Here is a 12,462-nt window from a genome sequence, read left to right as displayed (position 1 = left end):
GTCGCATCATAATTGTAAAAAAATAGCCTTATCATCAATTTCATCGTGAAGCAGTTGTGTTTGCATAGCTGTGTATCAGTTTGAAGGGTGGGATATGGCGTGAATTTACAGGGTACAGAGGAATAACACCGAAGTCCTCAGGAATGGCAACGCATGGTGGGTATCATAAGCGAAACAGTATACTCCGTTATGACCATGGTACTGCTCATGTCTATAGGCGACGGTTACCACTTTTCATAAGGTAGGCCGTCAGCTTGTTTGCCATTCTAAGTTGCATAGAAAGAAAATATTTTTTTTTATACAGGATTCGTTTTTAAAGGTTTGCCTTTAGGTCATAACACTAGTTACAATGCTAATTAGAATAGTTTTTAATTAAACGTATCCTGTAAACATATGTATGTGTATAAAATCGAGGTTATTAAATATAATCAACATTCGTATAAGAAAATATTTTGCTAGTAATCTGAACAATAAATATACCAACAAACACGAGTCGAAAATCCAAAAAAAATCTAAATTTTTGCTCGCTTTTAGACCCATGTTTCTGTGGTGAAAATGTTCAGTTTTGTTATTGATACACTTCCTTTAAAGGTTAGCATCCTTATCTATTCGACATGTATATTTTTTCTCTACATTTCTTAGAAATAGTGTATGGTATGCTCTATCATACATACTAACACGTCGTGTTTAGCTGTTAAGTAGTAAAGGAGTCTTAAAATTTATTGTCTCTTTAAAATTTTTGATTAACAAAATTTCTCTCGAAATATATTTTAAAGCAAATATTGATTGTTAACATGACTTCATATATATATATATATATATATATATATATGTATATATTATAGTATGTTGTCATCATTAAGTAGTGTTAATAAAACAAACAACATTGGCATTCGATTAATTCTTTCAGACCGTGCAGCTAATTTTGAAGTGTTCTATATTTTACTTTCATTTACATACTTTTTTTTTAACGAAATATATATATGTACAATTTTTACTCATGCGAAGATAAGACGAGTCGTTAATAATGTAACAAATAAATATCCAGATGAACAATTAAAACGAGTACAATGTTTCCTTTATTATTGTTTATTTGTGATAATTATTCAATTTGATTTAAGTAGCATTTATTATTTACAATACAGGTATCATTATAAAATATTTTATTGATGTCATAAATCAGTGCACAGATACACATACTAGTATATATATTTTTATTATTATTTCAGCCGTTAACTGTCCACTGCTGAACATAAGCCTTCCTCATAAGGGGAATTTTGCCAGTAGTTGCCATGCAAGGCAGGCGGCTTGGCAACCGCAAGTAGGCTTTTACAAATGCTTTAAGATGGATGCTGCTGCCCATCCCTCCATCATAAGCTCCCTTAGTCGCCTCTTACGACACTTACGGGAAAGGAAGTATAGAATCGTATTTTTGTATGAGCTCTAACTACTTCTTGTATTTGTCTGATTTGTTCACTTCTACTCCAATACTTATATGTTACTTTTACATATAATTTTAATTACATGTTTTTAAATATAATAATATAGCTAGAGAGTTTGGTAAATTTATGTGTTACTAGCATTTTCCCGCGACTTCGTCCGCTTGACCGGGATATGTTTATTGACCAGAATGAAAAATAGTCTATACCCTTCTTTATCCCATATAGTACGTATATACCAAATTTCATAGTGATTAGTTAAGCCATTAAGCCACTATAAAGTTACTAACAAACAACCAGAGGGAGACTTTGTACAAAAGTCGAATGCTTGGGTACCTCTGTCCCATTCGTGTTTCAACCGTGAAGCAGCTGTGTTTGCATAGCTGTGTTTCGGTTTGAAGGGTGGGATATGGCGTGTAATGATAATTTACTGGGTATAGAGGAATAACACCTGAGTCCTCAGGAATGGCAACGTATGGGGGGTATCATGGGCAAAACTGTATACTCTGTTATGTCCATGGTACTGCTCATGTCCATAGGCGACGGTTACCACTTTCCATCAGGTGGGTCGTCAGCTTGTTTGTCATTCTAAGTTGTATAAAAAAACTCGCCTTCACATTTATAATATTACTAAGGATATATATTTAGATTGCTTACTATTAATTTATAATTTCTATGAAAAAAACATTAAATATATTAAAATAAATATGACGACTAAAATCTTGTTATGGATATGTATTAATACAATTACAGTCGTGACGCAACCAAGTAATTTGAAGCAAGTCATGCCCAGATAGTGGCGGTGTGGTTGGTCAAAACATTGGGCACCCTACATACTCAGAATGGCGTGGTCACATGTCTTGTTATATAAAAAAAAGGCTGAACTCAATGACGGTTGCCTTATTCGTTATACGCGTGGATAATTGACGTTTGTAGGAATTTGTCTGCCCATGGTTAATTTTAATTTAATTTTTTTTATACCACTAAGGTGGCAAACAAGCATACGGCCCACCTGATGGTAAGTGGTTACCGTAGCCTATGAACACCTGCAATACCAGAGGTATTACGCGTGCGTTGCCGACCCTGAAGAAACCTCTTTATGATGTATCTAGATATTTTTTTTTGATGGGTGAAAATGGTATGGTTCCCCGCCTACGCTAACGGGATACGCTGGCGGAGCACCAGTGAAGGGTGATCGATGAGAATGAAAACAGGCCAGTTAGCCTATCATGATGAATTCATTAGGAATTAACCATGATAGTTTCCAGGGGGAACCGCGAGGAGGTCCACCTGTTTGGGTATATTGCTAGCAATGGGATTCTCAGTCTCCATTACTAACAATCCCTTTCCCCCCGTATCTAGATATTTATATTACATGAATGACCTAAGGATATCACAGAATACTCTCTGACACTCATAAGAAACTTGTTTGCTTTACCTTCCTGAGGATTGTTGTTATGCCTTCGTACAGAATTTCACTGACAAACAAACACAAAACAAATAAACACTACCACGCCAATTATAGTCACTCGGGGAAATGGGATTGTTAGTAACGGATTTTGGCAGCCTCATTGCTAGCAATATACCCTATCAGGTCGACCTCCACGTGGTTCCTCCTGGAAACCATCGTGGTTATTTCTTGTTGAATTCATTACGATGGGCTAACTGATTTCCTTCATCCTCACCTATCATCACTCACTGGTGCCCCGCCTATGTATGATGAACCCATAGCGAAGGCGGGATTATCATTCCATTATCAATAATCCATTATTCATTCATTCATTATCACCCATAAAAAAAATTTAGACACTATCTAAACAAATATATACGAGTAAATAAATATATTTTATTTATTAATATTATATAAATTATTCTATAAAAAGTATTTGAATAGTTAAAACTTATTTATGTACATGAATCATAATAGGATTTATTTTGTGTAACCCTATGCCGATATAAATGCCTATGTGTTATGCAAAGCAAGTTTTATATAATTTTTTTTATACAACTTAGAATGGCAAACAAGCTGACGGCCCACCTGATGGAAAGTGGTAACCGTCGCCTATAGACATGAGCGGTACAATGGACATAACAGAGTATATTGTTAATTATTATTATTATTTAATATATAGTCTTTGTTCTATTTTTGTTAATTGTCAAATTAATATCGAATGTATATTTAATACGTCAACGGCCTATCTAAGTGTAAAAGTAACTGAATTGAAAGGAAGATTCCATACTGTTTATATATGTTTATTGCCTAATAAAACAGTAAACACATAAAAAGAAAAATAATTAAAAAAATATATTGAAAATCTGCACTTTCATTATTTTTTAACGATTCGATAACATTACAATAGAAAACAATGGATTTAGATTCCGCTAGGTTGACTCTATACTCGGTACATAACCAAGTCAACTACAATGAATGTATTTTATTGAATTAGGTATTATTTTGCGGAAATCCATATCACTGGTTAGTTGATTAGAAATACTTTGTTTAATTCTGATACCATTAGCATGTGTACTGCTAACATTTGTGAAATGACTACTATTACTAAAGACTTACTATTACTATTACCAGAGGAAGACTTTGTACAAAAGTCGATTGCTTGGGTACCTCTGTCCCATTAGTGTTTCTACCGTGAAACAGTTGTGTTTGCATGGCTGTGTTTCGGTTTGATGGGTGGGATATGGCGTGAATTTACTTGGTACAGAGGAATAACATCCGAGTCCTCAGAATTGGCAACGCATGGAGGGTATCATGGGCGAAACAGTATACTCTGTTATGTCCATGGTACTGCTCATGTCTATAGGCGACGGTTACCACTTTCCATCAGGTGGGCCGTCAGCTTGTTTGCCATTCTAAGCTATATAAAAAAAAATACTAGAGACTCTATGAACGTCCCTATTATTTATTAAGAATTAAATAAAATTATTTAAATCACCTAACCAGAATAATTAAGATATCCGCAGAAGAATCAAAGTAATTGACATATCCCGAAGAATAAGCAAAATGAAAGTATAATAGACTCATTATACTCGTATAGGTAGAGATATACTCTTTATTGTTTCCTCCATAAAATTACAATAGTAAACTTATAATATATGTATAAATACAAGAAAATATTACACTGAGATAACAATGGCCGGCCTTATCGCTAAGAGCAATCTCTTCTAGGCAACCTTTAGATGAAGAAAAGTAATTATGAACAGTTTTTTTATGCAATTTAAAATAGTTAATTTAACTGGAAGATGTAGTTTGAAGGATTAACAACTGGTGGGAAAGCAAGGTTCTTAAGAGACGACAACATAGATCCTGTAATACAGAGAATAAATAGATGCAAGTTCTTAAGACTCATTCCTTATAGTATCGTTTTTTTATTTTTCCAAAATAAATAGAAATTACCAACATTTAATCCATGTAATATAATTAAAATTTATTATTAATAATAATTTTAATTTTACAATAGTAAAGTACTGTCGTGTATTTATATCGATATTTATGTAATTCAACTTTACAAAAGGGACAGCCTGTACAAAACTTGACTCCTTTGAAAGCGAGTGGGACAGATGTACCCAACATTTGTCCCTCTCGTGTTTCCACCGTTAAGCAGTTGTCCATGCATGGAATATGACAATGAAATTACAGGGTATGGAGGTATAAGTTCAATGTCCTCCAGAAATTGCAAAATACGAGGGATATCATGGGCATAACTGTATCTGTGACGTGCATGGTAACCATGGCCACAGTTACCATCCATCAGATGTGCAGTCAGCTTGTTTATTGTTCTAAATACCATAAAAAATCTGATAAAATAATTAGGGATTAACAATACTTATAAAAGAAGTTAAACTCTGTGAGTTATGCGACAATAATTTAAGTTAATCATGAAAATATTACATACTCGTATAATATATTCGTGCGATCCCGGCATAGAATGAGCCACCCCTTCCTTTCCCGTGGGTGTCGTAAGAGGCGACTAAGGAAACTTAATGGTCGAGGAATGGGCAGCAGTATCACTCTTTAAACATGTTCAAAGCTTAACTTTGTTTGCCAACCCGCCTGCCAAACGTGGCAACTACTGGAAAAACTCCCCTTAAGGTGGAGCAGTGGACAGTAGCAGCAGCAGGAGGAACATATATTCCTTATGTAGTATTAAAACTCAGTATTTTTTTTTTAAATTGTTAACTAATTAGGTTTAAAGTTTAAGTTTTTATTTAAAATTATATATATTTTTAATTTAATTATTTTAAACATACATATATAATAAATTTACAGTAATTTATTTAAAATAACGAATGATTAAATTTTGAGAAATATAAATTCAAAATGATGCTTATAAGAATATTTATAATTGTTTCAATTAAAAATGTAATTAGTACATCGATTTAACCTAAGTATATTATTTATGAGAAAGAAATATCACTTAATTTTTTTTAAGGTATAAAACTAATCACCAAACCTCAAAGCATATTTAATCTAATAATATTTTTTTAATTAAGATGTACATTCATTATACGTCCCAAATTAAAATTTATTCAGGGTATAAATATCCACTAAGAAAGAGGTTTAGAAAATTGTCATTTAAATGGAAATAAAGTTATAGCGAATGAGACCGCAAGTATCTACTAATAGTATATTTAACCTTAAAATAAACAATTATATCTAAAACAGTAGAAACAGTTAGTAACTATATTACATGCTATAAAAATATAAATATACAAAGTAAAAACATCATTTCTGCCAACAGCAATAATATTTACCGAATTATTATATATATCTAAAATACAAATGTGTATATTAAAAATACTGAAACAAATAAAAAAAACTAACCTGTATTCTTTGATGCCATTATATTATTTTTTTATTCACAGTAAAAGAACAAAGGAAATAATTCGAACGCACTGCTACACGGAGTTACGCTAACGACCCGTAGGCTCTCTCTACGCTTTGTGCTACGAAACTCGAGCGCAAGTTATTTATAACCTATAATAATAATATATTTTATCAACGAAAGCACTGAAATACATGCCAATTGGAATTTTTCACGGCGCGTCTGTACCGCGCTATATGCGAACTCAAAGTGACATAGATCCCGACGGTTTTTGCATGCAGGGTTCATGATAACGGTGTACTTATGGTTAAGTTAATTGAGATAAATCATTATTCTATTGATGCATCGATTAAGATGCAGCAGTGCAGTACCGTGGCGGCAAATTTATAAAGCGTACTAAGGGTTCTTAGGCGAACATTGAGAAACATAAATATTATTAGCATAAAATCCAACAAACTTATCTAGAGAAAATTGAATTAATTAACATTGTTCAAATAATCTTGGTAATAAATCTTGACGATGACATTATATTCTACTTAAATATGGATTAAAATTATTAAAGTTTAGTTTTTTTTTATACCACAAACTTTGCCATCTTCGTAGTATAACCAACATACAGCCCGTCTGATGGTAAACGGTTCTTGTAGCCTATGGACGCCTGCAACACTAGATTCAAATAAAAATCTTACTTTAGGTTGACTTATACCACGCTAGTTAAGTTTGTTTACCATTTCAAGAATCTAATAACCTCAAGTCAGCAATGTATTTGTTTTTCTGACGTATGTCTTTTTTCATCACAAATAACATAATATCATATCTATGTAAATATTTTTGCCAAAAGTCTAGTTCATTAAAACGCCAAATACAAAAAATACGACAGAACTGAGAACCTCTTTTTTTTGTGAAGTCGATTGAAAAGCAACATATTTATGTACTTAATTAAAAAAAATAAGTACACAACATCAAAATAACAAAAAATACAGCATTTTGGAATAAGAACAAAACTCTTGTCGCGCCAGTCTGTGACCACAAACTTTCGTTTTAAAAAAAAATCTACGGTCATTAACTTATCAAATAAAAGACTGTTGTGTTCAATCAACTATATAGATTATTTTTTGTATTCGTATAAAGATTTGTTTAGTAAACTATGATGTTTTGTTTGGTGATATAGCTTGAAAATACTTTTTTTTTTAATATATTTTTATTGATAAGAAATGTAAAAGAAGCTAACAGTTTTCAGTAACTGCCACAAATCTTACTAACACGTATTACGAATGTAAAAGTTCATAAAGATGTTTAGATGTTTATTGCATAATTATGCATAACTGGCAGAACAAATTTGAATGACATTTATTACACGGGACCTATACGACATAATAACCCTAAAAAAAGAGCATATTTCTTTTTAAAAGGCCGGCAGCACACCTGCAATGCCGTTGGTGTTGTAGGTGACCATGGGTGGCGGTAGTCACTTACCATCAGGTGAGCCGCATGCTCGTTTGTCCCCTGTGCTGTAAAAAAGACGGGTAAGCTATATCCTAACTTGACATTTAAGAAACTATATATTCTCAAGGGTAAAGCCGCAGAATACTAGTATATCAAATTATAATTTCCTTTATGACAGCGAACACAATGCTATGCATGGTAATTACTGGTTTTTTTTATTAATAAATAAAGAGGCAAGATTTAATATTTCATTTGCAATGAATAAGCTAAAAAAATACTTAACCGACTTTAAATATTCATTCTCATATAGAAAGTTACTCATTATCAGCGAGTAACTTGGGCTGTATTTTATTTAAAAAAAATCGTGTAAAGCCCGTACACAGTCGTTAGAGAACAAAACTCCTTCAAATTCCTAGAAAGTTCCAGACCACTTTACCTCAATGTCATAATGAGATCTGATGCAGTAAAAACGTTGAGTAATAACTAAATTGCTTTTATGAAAAAAAACGGTCATACTTTTTGTGCCTTTAATTAGGATTTCCCATCTATTTTGGGGAATTAGAGGAAAGATCATTGTTCCCCATAAGTAGGTATAATTTTAACAATAATGAGACCTGTTTGTTACTGTAATTATTATAATACAATAATGGGTATATATGACGTCAGTGACAATTTTTTTTATGACTTTACATACAAATTATAGGTTAGGATCCTCTAAAAGCGAAAAGGTATTTTATTACATTGAAAAAATGGGCTTGAAATTTATCAACTGATAGTATATTTGCCGTTGTGTTTTTTTTACAACACAAGGGCCAAACGAGCATACGGCTCACCTGGTGGTAAGTGACTACCGCCGCCCATGATCACCCACAACACTATCGGCATTGCAGGTGCGCTGCCGGCCTTTTAAAAAGGAATATGCTCTTTTCTTGAAGGTTATGTTGTAACAAGAAATGTAAATTCCAATCCTATTGAATCGAGCTGTTGAAATATATCACCTGTAAATATGGTAGATAGAAATATAAATTTTGGATACTTTGGGTTACATTATTATAAGTTTTGGTACGGATCTCTAGTTTTTTTTTTTTTTTTTTAATATAGCTTTTGTTACTCGCTAGTATATAATGTAACAATGTAGCTTTGTGGTGATAGAATTTTGAAATAGGTTGAGTAGTTTTTGAGTTTATCACAAAGATACAAAAAATCAAATCTTTCGTATTTATAATATTAGTACAGATGTAGTTTAAACTCACTGTCGAGTGAATATCTTACTTAACATTATAAATATTATTTTTAAAATGTATGTTAATTTTTTATACGATGTTATGTATTTCTTTAGTGCAAAGCGAGACGTTGTGACGCAAAACAGTTGTACGTCTCCTGAAAAAAACTTCCGGATGAAGTCGAAACAATTGTCGGAAATAGCATAGACACAGTGAGTTCGTTAATTTCCCATTATAGATGTATATGGGCATCAAATATTATAAACATGAAAATCTGTAAAGATATTTGATCCAATTGGATCTAAATAGAATTAAATTCATAATGCCCACAAATCTATCAATCAATAATATTTATTGGCACACGCATGAAAGAGAACAAGATATTGCCAGTTTGTTTTTTATGGGATGAAAATGGAATGTTAACCCCGCCTCCATTTATGGTATTCACTGCCGTAGCACCAGTAAGGGATGGTAGATGTAAATTAAAGCAGACCAATTGGGCCATAAAGACGGTTTTATCAAGTATTTTCAGGGACAAAAGCGGGGCCGCTACTAACAATCCTATCTAGTATTTCATTTTATTTCATGCATGCGGTAGCGATAATGTGTTTATCGATAGATTCGCTTGCCACTAGGGTAAGGGCACATAGGTTCTCAATAAGATCACAAGTAGATACGAAACGAATTGCAAGAATACTTAATTCGATTCGTATCTGCGTAATAGTGACTCATTGGATCGCATTGTTTTGCAGTTGTTTTTTTTTCATGTTTACACAGCAAAAAGCTCTTGTCCATCGAAGGTGAGATCGTTCAACAAAATAAACGACGGAAACTGCAATTATAAAGTCGAGAGCATGACAGTTGTGCTGTCAAGTACCTGTTTCTCTTTACTGCATTGGAAATAAAGTTGAAATTACAATTATCAAAAAGCAGTCTATACTCAAAATGTGTTCTCAAGAAAACAATCGGTCTTGATGTACGCATAGTCTTTGAAGGAAATCCGTAAGCGCTGTGTCTATTGTTTGGTAATTAATTTTAGATTGTTATATGTTTGAATTTTAAGTATAATTTCATATTACCTACCGTACAATTACGTAATCTATTATAAGAATGAAATAATCAGTTTTCTAGTAAATATTAGTCTATAATCATATCTGTGATAATATCACGTATAAAACCATTTTTACATTGGTATTATTAAAATATACTTTTTAACATTCAACAATCTACATCATTATTTGAGCCGTTAACCGTCCAGCGCTGAACATAGGCCTTCCATTGGGAGTCTTTGCCAGTAGTTGCTACGCTTGGCAGGCAAATTGATAAACGCAGTTAGCCTTTGGTGGTATTTGAAGAGGGACGCTGTTGTCCTTTCCATTCAGTTGCCTCTTGCGATACTAACAGGAATGGGAAAGTGGTCTATGCTGTACCGGGACCACATGGTCATCCATTTTACGAGCATTAATTGGATAGACAAAATGGCAAGTTAGTGGGAAATCATAGTTGTATAGAAAGTACCAGTTGATTTATAACAATGATCTTGATGATCTAGCGGTTTAACACACCGTCTTACCTCCTAATAGTCGCAAGTTCAATTCCTGTACAATACAAACATTTGTATTCGTAAGTATATCTGTTCATATTGGTCTAGGTGTTTTCTAAAAAAAGCATTTAAATATTTCATATTATATATTATATCAGTGTTTATCTTTATGCAACTTAGGATAGCAAACAAGCTGACGGCTCACCTGATGAAAAGTGGTAACTGTCACCTATAGACATGAACAGTACCATGGACATAACAGTCGCCATTCCTGTGGTCTAAGGTGTTATTCCTCTGCACCCTGTAAATTCACTGATATATCCTACCTTTCAAACCGAAACACAGCCATGCAAACACAACTGCTTCACGGTAAAAACACGAATGGGACAGAGGTACTCAAGCAATTGATTTTTGTACAAAGTCTCTCTCTGGTAAAATAATTGGTGTAATACCCATAGTAAAGTAGACTACACTATGTAAATCTAAGAGTATTTATTTATATTACTGCATGACTCATTTAAAAAGTACATAAAGTAATATATGTATGTAATTTAATGCAGACATTTATATGAATAATAAGTCTCTGGTAAATCTAATTTCCTATAAGAATTATTAGGTACTTACTTGTAATTAAGTATTTGTAAGAATTATACACAACTTCCTGTTTATTCAATTTGTTATACTTGGAACGTAATTTTTAAGAATTTAGTGAAGAATAGGTCTAATTAATAACTTATAAATATTAAGTTGTTTATGTTTTAGCTATTTATCTACCGTTTATGATGCAACTCTAATGCTAATAAAAAAAAAAACAAGTATTTAAAAACATAATTCATATTTATTTATATTAATTAAATTTTTAAACTTTAATGCAGAGTAAAAATATACATGGCAATGGGCTGAAGACATAGCTCGAAGAACTGACAACTGATGGGGAAAACACGTTCTTGAGTGGCGGCCCCGTACGGTTAAACGCAGTGTAAGACAACCCCCACTAGATGGAGTGACGAACTCAAATACATTGCAGAGAGTCAAGTGGATGTTCAACAGTGAGCGGATAATGGCTGAGATGATGATGATAAATATATATAGTATATGTACACAAGGGAATTCATCACAGGAAAGTGTTCTTGACCAATGAAATATTGTTAATATAATAATAAATAAATTAAAAATATATATATACAGTGTTTACAGAATTGTAATATTTTTTGTAGTGCCTTTTATGAGACGTATATAAATCTTAATTTAATATAAGTGTTATATATTAAACTTGTTTACTTATAAGTCTGTATAAAATTAAAATGGCACAAATAAAATGGAAGTGACATTAATATTCTGAACAGGAATGTAATTAAAGTTGCGGCGTTAATTGTATTCTATAATTATTATAAGCTTAATAAATATATTGTAAATAATATCAAATAACTAAAAATCATTTAAAATGAATTTACAGAAATATATCAGAACATGGATCTAATTTATATTAATTATTGTAAATTTTATAATTTTTTTTTAACAATCTACCTTGGATAGACTAATTGGTTTAAGGATGATAATGAAATGGTAACTCCGTCCTTGTTAACGGTATACGCTGGCGGGGCACCAGTGACAGATAATAGGTGAGAATGAAAAGGCAGGTCAGTTAGCCCGTCATGATGAATACATCTGGAATTCAGCACAATGGTTTCCAGGGGGGACTACGTGGAGGTCAACCCAACAGGGTATGTTGTTAGCATATTAATAGACAACGATTACCGTAGCGCCATCAGCTTGTTTGCCATAATTATAAGTTATACAAAAAGTACTATCATACCTACTTGTACAACAATTAGTCCATTACCCTAAGGTTGTCTTGAAAAGATTGCTCTCAGCAATAAGACCGCCTTACTGTACTTATACAATTGTATCGTTGTGTTTGTAAATTGCCTTGCTTATTTCCTATATTGTATAATGCAAATAAAGTATACTCT

The 12,462-nt window shown here is 32.5% G+C and overlaps 1 protein-coding gene and 1 long non-coding RNA gene across 3 annotated transcripts in view; one reads left to right on the top strand and one right to left on the bottom strand.

Moving 5' to 3' along the window:
* Positions 1–6,543, bottom strand: part of LOC113522731 (aquaporin AQPAe.a) — a 117,781-nt gene extending 111,238 nt beyond the window's left edge. The window contains exon 1 of one of the 2 annotated variants that reach the window (XM_052898641.1): positions 6,277–6,543. In XM_052898641.1, coding sequence (XP_052754601.1) covers positions 6,277–6,295 — 19 coding nt within the window. In that variant the 5' untranslated portion in view covers positions 6,296–6,543. The remainder of the gene's footprint in view (positions 1–6,276) is intronic. The other variant, XM_052898643.1, reaches the window with a different exon arrangement.
* LOC128201492 (uncharacterized) overlaps positions 1–11,603 on the top strand; it is a 55,207-nt gene extending 43,604 nt beyond the window's left edge. Inside the window, exon 3 of the long non-coding RNA XR_008253260.1 lies at positions 11,365–11,603. This is a non-coding gene — a long non-coding RNA (uncharacterized LOC128201492). The remainder of the gene's footprint in view (positions 1–11,364) is intronic.
* Positions 11,604–12,462: the final 859 nt, after the last annotated feature.

This window comes from Galleria mellonella, unplaced genomic scaffold (genome assembly GCF_026898425.1).
Source record: "Galleria mellonella isolate WM207_F2 unplaced genomic scaffold, CSIRO_AGI_GalMel_v1 utg515, whole genome shotgun sequence".
Lineage (NCBI taxonomy): Eukaryota > Metazoa > Arthropoda > Insecta > Lepidoptera > Pyralidae > Galleria > Galleria mellonella.
Note: the sequence above shows the minus strand (reverse complement) of the source record. Positions and strands in the feature narration are given on the sequence as shown.